This window comes from Podarcis melisellensis (assembly GCF_964234715.1).
Source record: "Podarcis melisellensis genome assembly, chromosome: 1".
NCBI lineage: Eukaryota > Metazoa > Chordata > Lepidosauria > Squamata > Lacertidae > Podarcis > Podarcis melisellensis.
The window spans coordinates 119,012,518-119,033,091 of record NC_138528.1 but is presented as its reverse complement, the minus strand read 5'-3'; the positions used below and the strand labels follow the sequence as shown (position 1 = coordinate 119,033,091).

The window sequence follows — 20,574 nt, the reverse complement described above, 5'->3', positions numbered from 1 at the left end:
ATCCCAGGTGGGGCTTGGTAGCTTGGGAATCAGGTGTGTGATGCTTCAGCTGGAGAAGGCTCAGGTGAGGGTCAGATGCCTCATAAAGCCCAGAGGATATAATCCTGGCCAGACCTGCGTCTCATCGTAGGACATAAAATGAGCCCTCAGCGCCCTAACCCGCGGGGTCACAATTTCACCTAAATCCCGACATCCTCCGATTCACTCAAAAACGGTGCCAAACACCTGCAAAAATGAGCCCTCAGAGCCCTAACTCCACTGTAAACCAGCCCAGATTCATGTGTGCAGCTGGACCCTGCGGTTTCAATCAGTTCAGCTCTATGTATTCCCCAAAGGGTAAAATTTGGCCTCTTGACACTCAGTTCTATGTATAAACACGGACTGATCCTGCCTGCGGTCACAAACACAACATACATAATGCTGAAAGCACTTTATTAATTGCATCATTCCATGTGTCACATATTAATTGCAGGCAAATTAAAGAGCAGAAACAACCTCTGCAATAACGGTCCCTGGAGATCTGCCTTCTAGCTTTTCGAGTGTTTAGCCTGCAAGAGTAACAGCGCAATCCTACGCTTATTCACTCAGAAGCAGGTCCCACTGGGCGCAATGATACGTATTCCCAGATAAGTGAATGTAGGCTTGCTGCCTTGGGGGGGCGGGGGGCACACCATTTGTGGTGAGGGCAACAGCAAGTGAAATGAAGATGAATCAATGGGGAGGAGGGCAGGGCTCCTGCCCCTTTCATCCCCCAGAAGTAGCTGTATTGATCTGTTGCAGGTCAATTGGTTATCTCCCGCTTGGACTACTGCAATGCACTTTACGTGGGGCTACCTTTGAAGGTGACCCGGAAACTACAACTAATCCAGAATGCGGCAGCTAGACTGGAAACTGGGGGCAGCCGCTGAGACCATATAACACCAGTCCTGAAAGACCTACATTGGTTCCCAGTACGTTTCTGAGAACAATTCAAAGTGTTGGTCTGACATTTAAAGCCTAAACGGCCTCTGCCCAGTATACCTGAAGGAGCGTCTCCACCCCCATCATTTATTCCGGACGCAAAGGTCCAGCTCCGAGGGCCTTCTAGCAGTTCCCTCACTGTGAGAAGTGAGGTTACAGGGAACCAGACAGAGGTCTTTTAGGAGACATCTGAAGACAGCCCTGTTTTTGATGCTTGATGTTTTATTGTGTTTTTAATATTCTGTTGGGAGCTGGGGTATAAATAATAATTTATTATTATTAGGCAAAAAGTTCCCTGCATTGCAAAGGGGTTGGACTAGATGATCCTTGGGGATCCCTTCCAACTCTGCATATTTAATGATGAGACGGGCCAAAGGTCACCCAGTGAGGTGTCAGTGGGGATTCCCCAGGGCAGTCCCGGGATGGCCCTTTCCTCCCCGTTTCCTGCCTCCCTCTCTACCGCCTCGGGGCGCGTTTAATTTCATAGCCTTGAACTGCTTTTCCCAAACTCCCCCTGCGATGTGAGATCTCCTCCTACCGCCCTCGAGGAAGCGACTTCCTTCCCCCGCGGTAGGGAGGAGCGCCTTGATCTCCTCCGCCCCCTCCAGCCCCGGCTAGCCGATCCCCCATCGCCAGGGCGCCACCAATGCGCAATTGCGCGCACAACATAAGCGCTGGGCAAGTCGGTTCTCTGCATCCAGGCCTCGGCCGCCGCGGCTCTCGGCGCTTCCCGAGGCATCGCTTTGTTCAAACAGCGGCGCGCAATGCAGCTGGGATCCGGTGCGACCCGGCAGCGGCTGCCGCCGTATTTGGTGCTCCTGCCGCTGCTGTGCGCCCTAGCGGCGGTTCGGCCGGTCCGGTCCGATGGCGCGCCGGCATTGCTCGCAGGTAAAGCGGCTGAAGGCTGAAGGTTGGGCAGCGATCCTGAACTGCCTTTCTCAGCTTTGGGTCCCTAGAGGTTGATGGACTACAGCTCCCATCGTCCCTCGCCACTGGTCCTGCTAGCCAGGGATGATGGGAGTTGTAGTCCAACCAAACCTCTTGGGGACCCAAGATTGAGAAAGGTGGTCGGATTTACATCTGAGTAAACATGCATCCGATTCAGGGCTAGGCTGCAGTCCTAGGACCATAGGAGCCAACTCCGAGGGGGCTGAGGTCCCTTTGCCCCCCAAATATTTGTGGGGGGGGGGGGACCGGGGCACCCCGAAAGTAGATGGGCCTTGCCATTCAAATGGTGTGCTTGTGCTGCGTCATGTTCAAGTGGAGCAGGGCTTATCTGGACTTGCCCCCCCCTCCAATCTTGTATCCAAATTGCCACTCCTGCCTTTGACGTTGGGGGCAGGAGAAGCTGCAGTGCTTCCAGACGTTGTTGGACTAATGGGGGTTGGACTAGATGACCCCTGGGATACCTTCCAACACTATGATTCTTTGGTTCTGATGGTCCACAGGTTCCCCATACCTGCTACTGCCATTTAGTAGGAATTTATGTAATTTGTGTAAACATGGGATAGGCTCCTGTGTTTACTTTTTCTCTCTGGTGGTGCATTCAGTACTTTGTCTTGGCAGTACTTTGCTGCCCATAAATATTCCAGTTGTGTGCAAATGTCAATCAACCCTTGGCCTGTGATCCGGTAACCAAAATATGGGAGACTAAATAGCTTCATGGTGGTGCTGTGGTCTAAACCACAGAGCCTAGGGCTTGTCAATCAGAAGGTTGGTGGTTCGAATCCCCGCGACGGGGTGAGCTCCTGTTGCTCAGTCCCAGCTGCTGCCAACCTAGCAGTTCGAAAGCACCTCAAAATGCAAGTAGATAAATAGGTGCCGCTCCGGCAGGGAGGTAAACAGCGTTTCTGTGCGCTGCTCTGGTTCGCCAGAAGCGGCTTAGTCATGCTGGCCACATGACCCGGAAGCTGTACGCTGGCTCCCTCAGCCAATAAGGCAAGATGAGCACCGCAATCCCACCGTCGTCCACGACTGGGCCTAATGGTCAGGGGTCCCTTTACCCTTTACCTTTATGTACATGGTTGTGTGAGGCACCCTGTGATCTCCCATCCACACTACTGATCAGAAGCTCTGTTAACCGCAAGCCTAAATGGCTGGTATCCCCTCAAAGTCTCTCCCAAAGTTTTGTGCTGGTTTGTAACTTTGAGATTCAGTTCTGCATCATCAGATGCTTCAAAACAATTCTCGGGGCACAATGATCTTGATATATGTGTCAGCTTGCATTTCTTAGCAAAGAAAGTATTGATCTGATGTGTAGAGATCTTTCCTATTCTAATTAATTCAAAAGGCTTCTGGAGAAGCTTCTCAGCATGATGTTTGAGTACAGCTGGTTTAAACTGATTCTCTTCTCACCTTTTCTGTCAAGGTCATGCTGACTATAAAAGCAGGGCCAGAAGGAGCCTGGGTTTCACTTTCTATTTCTCTTCCTTCTGCTGAGGTGTTCCGAACATAGTATACTTAGTGTTAAAGTTTAGACTTACTATAAGTTATTGTAAGCTTAAGTTAAGTCTGCTGCAACTGGATTTCTTATGGACAGTGCCAATCCTGAATGTATTGGATTTGTGGCCACTCTGCTCATTTGGCTTCAGTAGCAGCAAAGCTCTGCTGGATGAAATACAATTGCCTCTGGTCTATTGGGGGGGGGGGGGAATGCTGCAATGTGTTGTAAGTTTTTACTCTGCTAACTATACATTGGAATCTACTCTGGATCAATATTGGGTAGAATCCCATGACAATATGAACTTGTGCCCGAGAAGGGTTGGCTGATGTTACGGAAGACTTCGAGCAGTGGTTCCCAAATGGTTTGGTATGGTGACCCACAAATCCCAATTTACCTAATATGCATCCATTTATTGTCATTTGAAATTAGACCTTAGGTCAGGGGTCAGCAAACTTTTTCAGCAGGTCCACTGTCCCTCAGACCTTGTGGGGGGCAGGACTATATTTTGAAAAAGAAAAGAAAGAACAAATTCCTATGCCCCACAAATAACCCAGAGATGCATTTCAAATAAAGGCACACATTCTACTCATGTAAAAACACCAGGCAGGCCCCACAAATAACCCAGAGATGTATTTCAAATAAAGGCACACATTCTACTCATGTAAAAACACCAGGCAGGCCCCACAAATAACCCAGAGATGTATTTCAAATAAAAGGACACATTCTACTCATTTAAAAACACGCTGATTCCCGGACCATCCACAGGCTGGATTGAGAAGGCAGTTGGGCCGGATCCAGCCCCCGGGCCTTAGTTTGCCTACCCATGCCTTAGGTCTTTGGCAGTTGCTGGGTTCATGCATTTTAACTGCAAGCTTGCCTGTTGTCAAGCAGCATGTGTGGCACCAAAGCAAAAAAAAAAAAAATGTTATGGCCCTATTAATGTGGAATTTGTCGAAATATTTACAGTACTTCCAGAGTCATTTACACTTTAGTTTGTGCGGTGGGTGCTGCGTTTAGGGATACTTATCAGCCAAGGAGAGCAATTTAAAAAGTAACAACCCCTTCACTAATGAAATCAGTAAGATGAGATCCAAATATTTTAATCTGTTCAACTGCTGTTTCCAGTCATGTTGCAGTACCAGATACAGTGGTACCTCGGGTTAAGTACTTAATTCGTTCCGGGGGTCCGTTCTTAACCTGAAACTGTTCTTAACCTGAAGCACCACTTTAGCTAATGGGGCCTCCCACTGCCGACGTGCCACGATTTCTGTTCTCATCCTGAAGCAAAGTTCTTAACCTGAGGTACTATTTCTGGGTTAGCGGAGTCTGTAACCTGAAGCGTCTGTAACCCGAGGTACCACTGTATGCAGAAGCTGAATGCTATTCCACAGTAGCAAGAGCAATGCATCTTCTCATCTTCAGAAACACTCTCCACACACAGATCTTATGGCCCCTGGGACCTTAGAATTGTAGCCTGAATTGTGTAGCATGAATTCAAGTTACAACATGAAAAGCCAGTTCCAGGTTTACTTCCAGCCTTATAGTGGGGCTGCAGGCCAGGCAATTGCACCAATGCAATTTTTTATGGGCTGCATGCCTGCAGCCTAACACAGTAAAGCACATTGGTCTATTTTTTGCTGGAAGGGGGGAGAGAAACTGGAATCATATGATTCTGGCCACCTGTTGAGGATTGGACAGGAAGACTCACAACAGCTTCTCTGTTTGAACAGTCTCAGCGGTAAGAATTTGGGGGTTTATCAGTGGATTTTGCAGTGCCAGCATATCACACCTATTAAAAATACGCTGCCAATCAAGGTTTGTAACTGGGAAAATCGGTGTATACTGCAGATTACATATAGCAGCAGGAAAATGTCCGTGCGACTTGCATGCATCTCCAGACTTTGTGACGCCTTCTTCTTTCTCCGTCTAGAGAAGAACTGTAGGCACTTGGAGACGATGGACGTCAGCCGTAGTTCAGAACCGGCTTGCTACTGCTACATTCCGCATGGAAAGATACAGCTGAAAAATATTTGGTCAACTATTCAGGTACAGCCCCAGTCCATGACTCATTCATCCCAAGGGAACGTGGTGACTGTTCTTCTCCCTAAAGAATACAGTTCTCACGATGGAAGACTAATGTATTGGAAGACAACTGCCACATGTTGGCGTTCGGAAATGCCAGTATGGGTGTTGTGTAGGAGAATATGGGAGGTGTGACGTGCTTTCCTTTCTATTGTGGGTAGGGAACTTTTGTGACATATCAACACCTTTCTTTTGAGTGGGCCTCTTTGCAAGACAAGCGCAGGAACAAATGTAAAAATCAGTGACAGCATATGGTATCATAAATATTTCTCAGCAGCGAGTGTATCTCTCTAACAGCAAAACAATACATCGAGAGGAAAGGCGGCAGCAAGAATCTTAGTATTCTATCCCAACCAAAGTGCACTGTCAGACAAAATTACTAGAATTTACAGAATTAGCAAAGATAACGGGAAGAATTAGAGATCATACAGACCAAACGTTTATTAGAGAGTGGGATATTTACAGAAAATATCTTAAAGAGCATTGTAAAAATGTGAATTCTCTGGCAGGCTTAGAAGGACCCCTGCAGAAACACAGAAAATCTTATAGAATTAATGATACAGGATAAGACTGGAGTGATAACGAAAAGTGTGTTACATAAAAGTAACCCAGGACCCTCGATGGTGTGACTGGAAGTCATAATAAAAGTTGTGTTGCAAGAAATCCACTTACTTTTTGGAATTTGTATTACCTTTTGGTTTTTCGTTAGTTGACTGTTTTTTCTTTAAAAAAAACCTAATAAAGCAATAAAAAGAAGAGGAAAGGCAGATGTACAGCTGAATCTGCTTTTGGGAGTCTTTGTTGCAGGTCAGCGAGCAGAAATTTTGGACAATGGGATTTAGGGCGTTGTGTTTAATGGGACTTAACTTCCCAGTATATATATTCTGGTACGCGTCTTAAGGTTGAAATCCCAAATTCTTTCCTGGGAGTTCCATTGCACTCAATAGGACTTACCTCAGACAAGATATGTACAGGACTGCACGGCATGTAGACATCTCCACTGCAAGCCTAGGTTGATTTTGTACTCAGAATCTTGGGAATTTTAGTTTTGGGGAGGGAGAACTGCCCCGTGCCACAGATCTAAAGTTCCCAAGCTCCTCTGGAGAGACAGAATGACTGATAAATCAGTTTGTTGGATAGATCTGTCCCTCTGGGCTCAATCAGAGTACCTTCAACACATAGACTTTCTGAAAAGAGCGGGAACACGGAATAAGCATCTCCCACTTCTGGGTAATATAGCGATGTGGCTCTCCAGATATTGTTGGACTCCCAACTCCCATGAGCCTCTGGCAGGATGGCCAGCGATCAGGCATGATGGGAACCATAGTCTAGCAACAAGCGAAGGGTCGCAGCCTACCTATCCCTGCTGCAAAAGGCGATAGCTCTCCACCCCCAAGGTATTTTGATCCAAGGTTCTCTTCTTCAGCTCTGCTATTTGCATTAAGAGAGAACGGACGAAAAAGAAGGCTTGAAAATCAAACCAGCTTATCCTGGTCCCTCACCGAAGCCTTATTGGGGCATGCCGCTTGTACGTAGCTCCTACACGTGAGCAAGGAGAAAGAAGCACCTTAAGTTGCTCCCCCTCTATTTCTATTCTCCTCCTGCTCCACAACTTGGAAGCTGAAGTAGGAACCTCCACGACTTGTGGAGCAGAGACTCCATGCTTCAGATTTCCCCCTCCAACCTCTGGAGGTTGCTGGAAACAGTGGCAGGGGAGAGTGCTGTTGTGCTCAGGTCTGCCTTGTGGTCGTGGAGCTTCCCAGAGGCTTCTTCTTTCTTCTTTGGTGATCACTTGTAGCCGAGTAAGATTGTCTTCCATGAACACGGTTTTAACAGTGAGACCGTAAGTGACTGTGGAGGCCAGTTCTGGACCCACACATCCTTCCACAGTGGGGACGTTGGTTTCCAAGCGGGAGTTGATCATGGTGTGGATTTGCCAAGCGTGCCTTCCTCTGAACACCTTTCTCCCTTTCGTCCCGAGTTTGACCTTCTTCAAAGACCACGACACCTTTGGTAAAGTCTGTTCTCCAACTGGAGCGCTCGCAGGCCAGTGTTTCCCAGTTGTTGGTGTTTATACGACATTTTTTAAGATTTGCCTTGAGAGAGTCTTTATACCTCTTTTGTTGACCACCAGCATTACGCTTTCCATTTTTAAGTTCAGCCATGTGGTTGGCCGCTGTGAGAACAGGACGCTGTTCTCAACAGGCCACTGGCGAGATCCAGCAGGGCTCTTGTTGCTGTTTTGTGTTCTGCTTCTCTCTTATTTTGCACCCTCCAGCTCGTGGAGGGTGATGGAGATAGCAGCACAGGGGGAAATGGGGTTTAGGACATTCATCCCAATTCACTCTGCCCCTATGCAGTCAGATCTATGATTATCTATCTATCTATCTATCTATCTATCTATCTATCTATCTATCTATCATCTATCTATCTATCTCTATCGCGAGTGGTGCTGTGGGTTAAACCACAGAGCCTAGGACTTGCCAATCAGAAGGTCGGTGGTTCGAATCCCCGTGATGGGGTGAGCTCCCGTTGCTCGGTCCCTTCTCCTGCCAACCTAGCAGTTCGAAAGCACACCAAAGTGCAAGTAGATAAATAGGTACCACTCCGGCGGGAAGGTAAATGGCGTTTCCATGTGCTGCTCTGGTTCGCTAGAAGCAGCTTAGTCACGCTGGCCACATGACCCGTAAGCCCCTCGGCCAATAAAGCGAGATGAGCACCACAACCCCAGAGTCGGCCACAACTGGACCTAATGGTCAGGGGTCCCTTTACCTATATCTATCTATCTATCTATCTATCTATCTATCTATCTATCTATCTATCTACAACTCCCATCATCCCATGTCATTTGCTGCCCTGGCAGGGAATGATGGGAGTTGGAGTACCAACAACATCTGGAAGGCCGCAAATTCCCATCCCTGCTATAGGCAAAATCAAATTGGAAAAGCTATCACAGAGTTTCCCAAACTTGGGTCTCCATCTGTTTTTTCGGACTACAACTCCCATAATCCCTGACCACTGGTCCTGCCAGCTAGGGGCGTCGGGAGTTGTAGTCCAAAAAACAGATGGAGACCCAAGTTTGGGAAACCCTGAGTTATGTGATTGTTGCTCATCCCTGCTCTGTTATTTCCTCCTGTCCTAAGCCGAGAGGAATAATTCAGGTATCTTCTTTATAGGTGAAGATAAGCAGCTCCGAAACATTTGAGGTGATGTCCATCCCAGAGGAACGGAATTGCCAAAGCTCTGAAAATCTGCTTGCCTTTTTCAAGTGCCTGTTTAACAATATTTGGCATTCGGGCGTGTCTAATGAAACCACCATATCAGCGAGCCTGTATGGAGAGAAAACCTGTTTCTGGGTGCAGCCTATGAACAAAGCACCCTTCACTGTACACACAAAACTAAACAGTGAGTCACTTTATTTAATCTGTTTGTAAAGTGCGCTTGTGTTATTGGAAGGATGCACAACAAGGAAGCGACTAGCTTAAAAATGAAGCAATGTGGACTTTCCTCCATTTTTTCCATTTTCTTCTGTTTTAGTGTTGGATCGGACACTCTTTCTGCTGTTTCTCACTGGCATCCTTCTCTTTCATTTTGCGCATAATCTGAGCAGGTGAGATTCGGCTCTGTTTCACTGGGTGTATCCCTTATGACTTTAACTTGCTGTTCACGAAAAAAGTGGTGATCCGTTGGCTGGAAGAAAAGCACTTGGGTTGCGGTGTGGAAGAGGCTTTGGAGACATAAACCCTTGTTAGTGGGCACAGGGAAAGGTTGAGGTCTTCTCTCCCATGCACCACTTTTGCTCTGAAAAACCAACCACTCGTCTCTCCCTGTATATATATGATCAGGGGAGACCTGTGCCTTAAATATGTTGGCTTCTACTGCACAGAGTTTGATCCAGAGTTGCAGGAAATCTGTTTGCACAGAGCTTCCCCTTTCCGTCACACACAATTTGATCTAAGAAACATATCGTAGCCGTGGCAGTTTTTGAAACCTTTTTGCAAACAGTGTACCTGCTGGGGAGAAACAGCTAGACAGCTCATCCATTGAGGAAGAGAGAGATGAGAGACAAAAAAATAGCTAGCCTTGCTCTTTGGCTTTCCAGCCTTCCATGTTGAGCAGGTAAAGTCTGAAGGGGGAGCGTTATACCTGTTTGCTTGAACACAGGGAGAAGGCTCCGTACGATTGGGATCCTTGCATGGGATGGTTGGAAATGGAGAGGGTGGGACTGGTGGATTGGAGTCAGCCAGTCACCCCACGCCTCTAACTTATGTAAATATTTCCCAAGCAGAGCTTAGGAGGAGGGAAAAAATGGGGGTTGTGAGCTGAGACTATGCAGGGACCCAAAGAGAGAGAGAGAGATTGAGGATGCTCCCTATGGTATATTTAGGGAAGGTCAAATAATGTGCTATGTATAAGTATCCTCGCCCATGGGTCTCTAAAGTTTTAGTAAAATTGTGTGTTTTTGCATTTCTGTGTGTCTGAAACCACCTGTCCATCCACAAAAGTTCTAACAGCACCCCTCTGCTCTCAAAACAGGAGTATCACATTCTATTATTCTGCTGGAGTCACATTCGGTGTCCTTGCCACTCTAGTCTTTCTCCTTTTGATGCTTAAAAGATTTATTCCCAAGGTGAGTGTACCGCTGACAACATAAAACAGGCTAGATAAGTATATCGATGCTAAACTCTGCTTTTCAATGTCAATTTGCTTTTCATCCCAAAAGAAATGATGTTATCGATGTAGGATTCCTTTAAACAGCAACACGTCACAGCCAAATTTCTGACATGATTTGTGCAATTAATTATTCTGTCCTTTCAAGAAGCTCCTCTGAAATAATGGTTCTTTCCTTCGTTCCAACCTCTTCTTGGAGGAACCTGTAGCCCTGCAGACATTGGTGGACTTCAACTCTCATCAGCCCTGCCATGATAGCAAGTCACAGAATCATAGAATTGTAGAGTTGGAAGGGATTGAACCTGCAACCTTGGCGTTATCAGCGCCATGCTCTAACCAACCGAGCTAATCAACGATCAGGAATGATGGAAGTTGTAGTCCTTCAATGACTGGAGGGCTTGGCTTAGTGGACGAGTCTAAGGCAGGAGCAAGTGGCAAATGAAGCCTTTGTATAATTCTTGACATAGTTTTGTTTTTCATCATGGGACACACAATTCTGCAAACAATAGCCTGGTCGCTCTAGCCTGGAAGCCCAGTGTGTGCTTTGCCCCTGAACCCCAAATCCCTGGCTTCATCTACTCCATGGGTAGGCAAACTAAGGCCCAGGGGCCGGATCTGGCCCAATGGCCTTCTAAATCCAGCCTGCGGACGGTCCGGGAATCAGCGTGTTTTCACAGGAGTAGAATGTGTCCTTTTATTTAAAATGCATCTCTGGGTTATTTGTGGGGCCTGCCTGGTGTTTTGACAAGAGTAGAATGCGTGCTTTTATTTAAAATGCATCTCTGGGTTATTTGTGGGGCATAGGAATTCATTCATTTCTCCCCCCCCCCAAAACAAAAATATAGTTTGGCCCCCCACAAGGTCTGAGGGACAATGGACCAGCCCCTTGCTGAGAAAGTTTGCTGACCCCTGGTCTACTCCATCCTTCAACTTCCTGCGTGGAGTAGGAAATTATCTTACAATGCCCCTTCAAAGCTTCCCACTCAGGGTGGATGCTCAGAGCAGATTTTGTGCGTGCAGCTTCACCTCCCCCTTCATGCAACTCCCAGCAGCCCACAACCAGCATGGCCAATGGGGCAGAGATGATGGGAAGTTGCAATCCAGTAGCTTCATCCTGGTATTAGATTGGGGAAAAATATTAGCAAACTGCCAGCATATTTTACGTGTGACTTAAAGGGAAACGGCAGCAGGAAGTTTGCTGACATGATTGTGACAGCTCTGTCGCACATTCACACAGCCTTTAGGAAATGTAAGATGTTCCTGTTCACTTGACTTCTGATTTATGAGACGGTTGTTTGAAACATACTGTTGGACTAATGACCTGTGTTTTGTGTCAGATTTTTATTTGGGGGCAGGTAAGATTGTCGTATCTAGCAAACAGTGGTCCCCTTGCACATGAACCTATATGTACACTAGTAGCCAAAATTGTGGAAGTATATTTCTGAGGTTTGATGGTTCATAACACCACTTTTTAGGGGGGGAGTAATACCATAAAATTATATATCAATGGAAATATAATTTAATGAAGAATGTAATGCAACAAGGTTTGTTCAATTATCTGTATTCTATCAAAAGTTATAGCCAAATAACCAAGAAAAGGAGTGTTTAGAGTCAATCAGGTGCCATCTTGTTTTGGCAATGATGGCTCATAACACTACTTTTTGGGGGGAGCAATACCATAAAACTATTTATCAATGGAAAGATAATTTAATGAAGAATTATATATCTTTCCATTGATATATAATTTTATGGTATTACTCCCCCAAAAAGTGGTGTTATGAGCCATCAAACCTTGGAAATACACTTTCTCCAAGTGGTTTCCACAATTTTAGTGTATGTACAAACCAACAAGTTGCCATTTTTGTTCATCTGCCTCCCTTTTTAATCTTCTCTCACCATCGTTAGGTAAGCACTTTCTGGATTTTAATGAGCGGCTGCTGGTTCTCTTCCCTCTATTTTCTTTACATGTGGAAAGAGGATTTGAAATGGCTGTGGCATCACTGCACGCACTATGTACTAGGTAAGAGAATGAATAGAAATAGAAAACTGAAAGTGAACATTAGGCTGTGTCACACAGAAAGCATCTCATTCATAAAACAGAAAATTTCTAAAATGGCACTTTGCCCTCGAAGGTTTTAAAGTTGCGGCCACTGGCTTTGTTGACCTGTCATAGTTAATGGTTCCCTGTGAACGCAGCAATATTGCTTATTTTGCTCCTTGCCGCAATATCTAAGAAACGTAAGAGAAGTTCTCCTGGCTTGGACGCAAGCCAGGTTTGTTCTTTTTAATAAGACTGTTTGAGCATATTAGACCAATCCTGGTCCGACTGTACTGGCTACCAATTAGTTTCCGGGCCATATTCAAAGTGCTGGTTTTGACCTATAAAGCCTTAAACGGCTCAGGACCACAATACCTCAAGGACCATCTCTTCCCATATGAACCTACCCGGACCCCATCTTCTGAGGCCCTTCTTTGTGTGCCTCCTCCCCGAGAGGTCTGGAGGGTGGCAACACGAGAACGGGGCCTTCTCTGCAGTGGCTCCCTGTCTGTGAAATGCTCTCCCCAGGGAAGTTCGCCTGGCGCCTTCATTATACACCTTTAGGCGCCAAGCAAAAATGTTCCTTTTTAACCAGGCCTTTGGATGATCTGTTTGACATCTGATACCCTTTAAAATGTGGCTCTTTTCTGGGTGGGTGGGGTGTTATTGGGTTGTTGTTTTTATTCTGATTATAATGTTGTGATCTTTTTTGTGAACCGCCCTGAGGCCTCTGGGTATATTATTATTAATAATAATAATAGCAACAACAAGACGTTCAGCATCAGCTTTTCACAATGGCCAAACAGAGATCTATGGGAAGGCTGTAAGCAGGACATGAGCACAACTGTACAGTGGTATCTCGGGTTACATACACTTCAGGTTACAGACTCTGCTAACCCAGAAATAGTACCTCGGGTTAAGAACTTTGCTTCAGGATGAGAACAGAAATCCTGCTCTGGCGGCACGGCGGCAGCAGGAGGCCCCATTAGCTAAAGTGGTGCTTCAGGTTAAGAACAGTTTCAGGTTACGAACAAACCTCCGGAATGAATTAAGTACTTAACCCGAGGTACCACTGTACTCTCCTCTAGCTTAGCACTACATCTAAACTGCGGGTCATTGTTTTGTTTCACCCCAAACCACAACCTGTAACCAAAGTTTGCACTTGTCTTACTGATTGTGGTTTGTTTGGATGTAACCCTAACCCAGCGATCGTGGTTTGTTTCTCCCTGGCAATAGCAGGAAAGAGCAAAGGGGGTGAGACCAATAGGGTCCCAGTAAACCATTGCCCACGGTTTACTGTGACGAGCAGGGTGCCCGGTAAACAATGGCCATTGTTGTGGGACCTTGCAATTAAGACTGAAATCCTATGTACACTTACATCAGGGGTAAGCTCCACTGAAGGCAGTAGGGACTTGCTTCCAGTAAATAGGGAAGGTATCGGGCTTCGTAATTGAGCTCACTTCAGTTTCTTTTTAAAGTTGTGTCCAAATGAGATGCTAAAATCTTCCCTTAGTTTTTTTTAAAAAATGAATGTGCACCTCAGGTTTTTTTATTCACATAAAGAGGTTATGCCGGAAACTGAATGTGTGAACTTGCCCACAGGGATCTCTTTATTCCACGAGGTGGAAAGCAGACTTTGCAAATAAATTTATCAAAATGATTAGCTCGCCTGCCTTTCGTACGGTCACGTGCGACATTGCACCACCACGGAAGCTCCCTTCCAGTCGAAGCCATTTTGCCTGGTCTCCTAGAACTGATTCTTAGAAATAAGCTAAGATAGTAGAGTTCCTTCCTTGTTGATCTTTGTATGGTTTTGTCGTTTGCTTTTCCAGGGTATTGCCTGATAGTCGGATCCATCAGTTTTGGTTTTTGTCACAAGCATGGGCCGCTCAAGAGTGAACAGAGTATGAACCTTCTGATGTGGACGCTACAATTTATAGGCTTGGTTTTCATTTATGTTGGCATTTCCATTCCAGCGGTTGCCTATGCAGTCATTGTCGCCATGCTGTGTTCAAAAATCCTGCATTATCCTCTTAGAGTATTCGGCTTCATTGGCAGGTTAGTATTCTTTTGGGCTGTTAAACCACTGCATGAACAACCCCCTTTAATGGACATGTTTCCTCCCACTGTGTATGGAATGCAGGATCTGCCCACATGTATTGGCTTGGATCACATCACTTAGGAAATATTATTTTTATTGGCTCTGGAGAAAGCATGGGTTGGGTGGGAGTTGGCCATCCTCTAATACGGGCCTCCATCTGTTATATTCTATGTATACCTTGGCAGTATGCTTCTCTTGTCGATAATACACAAGATTGCACAAACACCGCATTCTAAAATAAAGCACAAGTGCACCTTTTCCAACACATCTTCCCTTTGATGGCATCCCTGTTAAGTGCAGCTGCTTTCACGACTCGCAAGAAGGGGCTGTTTGTTTTCCACTCTGCCTTTTAAAGAAGGTGCCCAGCAAAGGATGTCGTGAGTTGTTTAAAGGCAGGTGCTGTTTTAGCACACATATAAAAATAGGAATATTGGGCAGGAGCCAGTGAATAAGCTCTCTTCACAGAAGGACCTTGGCTTCCACAATGGGGCTTTCACTCAACCTCTCTGGCCCCTGTGCCTTCCCCAAATTGGCTCCAGAGAGGGTAATAAAATTATTATTATTATTATTATTATTATTATTATTATTATTAGTTAGTTAGTTGGTTAGTTATACCCCGCCCTCCCCAGCCAAGACTGGGCTCAGGGCAGCTAACAACCAATAATAAAAACAAGTTGATTAAAATACAACATTAAAAACAAGATTAAAATACAACATTAAAACAATTAAAATATTAAAGAACATTAAAGAAGAGGACTTACCCCATTCAGATGGAACAGCCAACGTAGCACCATGTTGAATTCCTCCCCAAAAGTCAAGCAGTATTTTAATTTTAATTAGATTAGATTAAAATATAATTGAAAAGTTAATCGGTATTTTAATTTGCAAATGCAGGGCTAAGGAGAAGGGGAAGTTTTGCCTTGTAGCATTTGTTATTTGAAAACATTCCTTCCTTCCCTGTTCCCTAGTGTTATATATATGGTCTGCAGCCTGGTGGGGAGAGCACTGTCTTGTTTAGGATCAATTACAAACAAGTTCTGATTCCCCCTTGTCACACACTTTTTTTGTATTTCAAATCCACGGGGCAGCATTCGATCCGCCAGCTGTGGTCTTTTGTTTTCTCCTTTTCAGAAAAGCCAGCCGGCTCTTCACATCAGGAAAGTTGGAGGTGCGTTACCTGACTGAAGAAGAGTATCGGGAGCAGGGTGAACAGGAGACCCTCAAGGCCTTGGAGGACCTACGAACCTTCTGCCGTCGCCCCGATTTCCCTTCGTGGGTAGCAGTGGTGAAGCTGCAGTCGCCGCAAAGGTAGGAACTTTCTTCTTTAGGCCAATCAAAATTTCACAGAATAGCATGCCAGCTTTTGAGTTCCACAGAACTCTTCATCAGAGTTCCACAGAACTCTTCATCAAAGCAGCAGGGGAGGTGTAAGTGGGGATCTTAGCTGATGGCAGTGCCATAGGCCTGCAGCTGGTGAGAGTCTTGAGGCGGAATTTATTCACAAAGTAGCTTTCTAAAGGAAAAGGGTGGCTTTCCCCCAAAGCGAGTCTGTATGAGAAGGCTGTTAAGGAAGCATTCATTTGCTTTAGGCCAGGGGTGCGGGGAAGCTGTGGCCCTCCAGATGTTGTTGGACTACAATTCCCATCATCCCTATTGGCCATAGGGCTGGGGCTGATGGGAGGTGGAGTCTAACAGCATCTGGGGGCAAGGACATCGGTTCCCTATCCCTGGTGTAGGCTGAATCTAGGAGCTGTTTACTAAGCTGAGTTGTTGTTGAGTTTTAATCAAGTTATAAAATGCCCTTCTGCAACAGGATTAGTATTATTTTGGGAGGGGGGTGTTGGGAGAAAGTTTTATTAACTTTTCTCATTGCAATAAAAAACAAACTAATAACGCACACAAAAAAGCGAAAGAATAAAAGAACAGAGAAAAGGTCGTAGAGACAGGTAAGTACAGAATCCTCTCTCACAGATATATCTTTTGTCCCATACAGACAAGGGTGTGTCCTTCCAGCTCATAACTGGGGGCGTCCCTCTCAGCCACTCACCCATTTAGGGAAATTTTTAATGCTTGATTTTTTTATCGTGTTTTTAATATTCTGTTGGGAGCTGCCCAGAGTGGCTGGGGAAACCTAGCCAGATGGGCAGGGTATAATTTTTATTATTATTATTATTATTATTATTATTATTATTATTATTACAGTGGTACCTCTGGATGTGAACTGGATCTGTTCCGGGGCCCCGTTCGCATCCTGAAGTGAATGCAACCCGCGTCTGTGCAGGTCGCGATTTGCCGCTTCCACGCATGACGTCATTTTGAGCATCTGCTCATGCGCAAGCGGTGAAACCTGGACGTAATGCGCTCCGTTACTTCCGGGTCGCCGTGGAGCGTAACCTGAAAACACTCAACCTGAAGCACATTTAACTCGAGGTATGACTGTATTATTATTACAGTGGTACCTGGAGTCACATACGCTTCAGGTTACATACGCTTCAGGTTACAGACTCCGCTAACCCAGAAATAGTACCTTGAGTTAAGAACTTTGCCTCAGGATGAGAACAGAAATCGCGCCGCGACAGCAGGAGGCCCCATTAGCTAAAGTGGTGCTTCAGGTTAAGAACAGTTTCAGGTTAAGAACGGACCTCTGGAACGAATTAAGTACGTAACCAGAGGTACCACTGTATTATTATCACTACTACTACTGAGAGACTTCCCCTTCGCTGCCTCTCACACAGAGACCAAACATCACCTTCACCCGCGTGCAATTCTTACCCAAATTCAGTAAGATAAAATAATTAAGAGAAATATAGTAAAATACTTAGAGAGAAAATAAGAATGGTAACAAAACAGAAAGAGATGGAAAGAAGGTTGAGAGCAACTTCCTACCATCTATCTGTTACTTGTGCCAGCAAGTATTCCTCATCATAGTCCAGGTATCATGTATAACTGGCGACCAGTGCTAGCTTATGCTTGCTTTGCTCATTCCCCCCCCCCCACTTGAAATGCAAAGACACAAACGTGTCTTGAAAGATGTGGGAGATATTGCCGGTGCTAAGTACGCAGTGGGTGTGGTGGACGAGAGTTTCCGAGCGGCACTTTTATATATAGCGCTTTATGACATAGCTGTCAACCGTCCCTGATTTGGCGGGAAACTCCCTTATCCCAGCGCTGTGTCCCGCTGCTGTCCCTTATTGATGATGTCCCTTAAATTTCCCGGGTTTCAAAGGAAGCAGCTCCTCTCCCTCCCTCCCTCCCGGCCAGGGAGGAGGGAAGCTCCAACTGTGTTGCTTGGCTGCCCGCCCCGCCCCCCTCCGGCCTCCTCTCACCAGCCTCGGCCCCCAGGAGCCCCTCCCCGCTGGGACTGAGGAACCTTGAGAGGAGAGCGAGGGCAACCCTAGAGAAAGCAGTTCAGAGAGAGGAGGAGGAGGTGGAGGCATGGACAGGTGTTCCAAGGGCTAACCATAGAGGGGAAAGCGGAGGCAGGACCGCAAGCGCTTCTCCCATAGATTTGTAGTGGTAGACTAGCATAGATGGTCTCATCTGCGGGTTTACTTCGGGAACTATTTCCACCCCCCCACCTTCCGGCCCGCCGGATGGAACTGAGAGCTGCAGATGGAGCACGAGAGAAAAGATACAGAACTGCAGCAGCATCTTCGTAGCTTGGACTTCGTTTTGCGCGAAAAGTGGTTGCTGCTTGTAGTTATTTAATTGCAGTGTTTCATCGGCTGGTGTCTTGAGCAGCAACCTCTGGAACCGAAGGGCTAAAAACCACCGCTGCTCTCCCATATTATCTGGTCCCTTTTAACTTTGTATTTCAGCTGGTTGACTAAAATCCCTTATTTTGGCTGCTGGTCCCTTATTTTTGAGGCTGCTGGCCCCTTATTTACCAATATGCAAGTTGACAGCTATGCTTTATGATCTCTCCTGCCCCACCCCTAGATTTGCAAAATTTGTCCTGGGGCTTCCGCACGTGTCGCCTGAAGAAGTGGCCACCCACGACGAGCAGTACGGCTTGGGAGGGGCCGCCTTAGAAGAGCAACTTTTTAATCCAGAGGCCGAGGCGGAGCCAGACCGCCAAGCGGAGCCCTGCGAGGTGGATGAAAACCCCAAGGAAGAGGAACAAAAGCAAAACTTTTTCAGTAAAGATGTTCTCTGAGTCAGACTGTCTGGAGGTAGCGAGGGAATCGCACCGCAGTTTTGCAAGTGAGTGAGAATTCGCAGAACGGACCTTGGAAGGTTCTGCTTTCTGAACTGCACTGCAGGGGGCAGCCAAGATTTTCCGAAGGAGTCTCTTCTGCCGCTTCAGGTCTCTTTTTGCAACCTTTTAAGGTTGCAGAGATTTATCGGAGAATGCGCGTGCTCCCCAAAGGTACTGGGTTTAACCAGAAGTTCGACAAGGCTTTTGTTTTTTATTCCGAATCAGAGGCTTGCAGGGAAATCTCCTCCCTGCTGATTATAAAAAAAAGAGGACCACTTTTATATGGTTTGTTTGCCTGATTGTCAAAAGACTCAACTTCTGGGGTGCTGAGCTCAGAAAACGAGGAAGAGTTTAAAGCCTAATAAAAAACTATTTTTTATTATTTTCGAAAGGCGAGGATGAACCAAAGTTGTCAGTCTTTGGTTTTAAGATGGTGCTGATGTTTAAGAGGGAGTTGTAGCTCTGCTGCAATTATCCGCTTCCCTATTTACATATCCTGGTTTGGAATAAGTATGTATCCTGTGGTAGAGGGAGGGCAGAATTTCCACTACCGCATGGTGTGTGTGGAAGTCCACAACATCTTACGGGCCCCGCATCCATTCAACTGTGGATACAAGGCTTGCCTCCCCAACTTTCTACTGAATATCTGGATGTCTAGGGCAGCTCTGGGCAGGCCAGCAAGTGGGGTCTTGTTCTTCCTTCCAAACATACACCGTGGGGACTCTTAGGGACACAGTCCCTACCAGAGAAGAATGGCAAACCAAGCCAACGGACTATGCTGAAATGGCAAAGTTGACCGGAAAGCTCAGGAACCAAGAGGAAAAGAACTTTATTCACCGATGGAACTTTATAATAAAGAATGGGGGAAATTCACAACTTATTTAAGAGACCACGGTAAGCAGATGGAAACATTGGCAGGGTTTTGGTTTCACTTGTAGTGTAACAATTGTCATGGAAAATATGGAATGATGTGATAGTTAAAGTGTCTGGAGAAGATGCAGTTTTAAACGATTAAAAGGGGACTCCAGGGAAGGGGTGAAGTTCAGAGGAATCTCTATATATGGATCTGTAATTGATTTTTAATTTTTTTTGGTAATTTTGTATTGTAAAAAGCAAATAAAAACAATTTATAGAAAAAACATACACTGTGGCGTAGAAGTGCACAGCTTGGTCTCTGGTTTATCACAAGTGGTGTTGAATGTTTTATTTTAAATAAAACAAGCTGTCTGTATATCACATGCAGGATGTGTTTTAAATTCTCTTAATGTACTTTTAATCTTTTGATGGTAGCCGCCCAGTGGCTGGGGAAACCCAGCCAGATAGACGGGATAAAAATAATAATAAATTATAATTATTATGTGATTGTATGGAACTAATAGAACACTCCGCAAAGGAGCATTTGATATGGGTTAGGAGAGATTCTTGTAGGGGTGGGGTGTGCGATCTTGAGAGCTTTTGATGGTGTGTATTCAATATACTGCATGCTGAGCCGATCCCTTTATTTTCCCTTTCTCAGATGGATAATCCGGTTCAAAGTTTTCTGCCTCACAAGGATTATTTGCAAAGCTAAAAAAACGAAGGGAAAGATATAGTTAAGTACATCCTGAAATCTCAGGAGCCTGGGGAGGGGGAGAGGAAAGAGATATCACAGCCAAGATTCAAATCAGTACGAATGGCTACGCTGCTCACGCAAGACAGCTTTTAAAGCTGAGCTCTACCGCCCAAGGGGACTTCGAAAGGCAGGGGCTGCTCAGGCACATTCTCTTAAAAGTAGAGGAAGCAGAAGCATGAGCCGGAAGACTCCCAACGCTGTCGCCAGGAGTGGAGTCTTGCAAAGCGCATCTGTATCCAGCAACAGCCGAGGATGCAGAGCAGAGAGATTTTGAATGGGCAAGGAAGCGAAGGTGATATTCTGCCCTCTCCCTGTAGGGCTAGAGTTGGGATGGGTAAACGGTGGGTCTGGAGAGCAGCAGACATATCATTTTGTGCTATTAAATACCAAGGATGAGCAAAGTGGCTCCCCAATAAATAAATAAGATTGTTTGTTGCACAAAGGTGCCTCTGAGTCGTTTTCGGCGATT

General features: G+C 45.8%; 1 protein-coding gene across 2 annotated transcripts; it reads left to right on the top strand.

Annotated features, from left to right (window-relative positions):
• Positions 1 to 1,476: 1,476 nt before the first annotated feature.
• NEMP2 (nuclear envelope integral membrane protein 2) lies at positions 1,477 to 19,326 on the top strand. 2 transcript variants are annotated; one of them, XM_081890782.1, is made up of 9 exons: positions 1,477 to 1,848; positions 5,334 to 5,449; positions 8,662 to 8,890; positions 9,023 to 9,095; positions 10,022 to 10,115; positions 12,062 to 12,176; positions 14,027 to 14,252; positions 15,427 to 15,603; positions 18,235 to 19,326. In XM_081890782.1, exons 1-9 carry the CDS (start codon positions 1,725 to 1,727, stop codon positions 18,449 to 18,451), a joined length of 1,371 nt encoding a protein of 456 aa, XP_081746908.1. In that variant the 5' UTR covers positions 1,477 to 1,724; the 3' UTR covers positions 18,452 to 19,326. The 2 variants fall into 2 exon arrangements, with proteins under 2 accessions (XP_081746908.1, XP_081746909.1); XM_081890783.1 differs by lacking the exon at positions 5,334 to 5,449 and having other exon boundaries at positions 1,484 to 1,848.
• Positions 19,327 to 20,574: the final 1,248 nt, after the last annotated feature.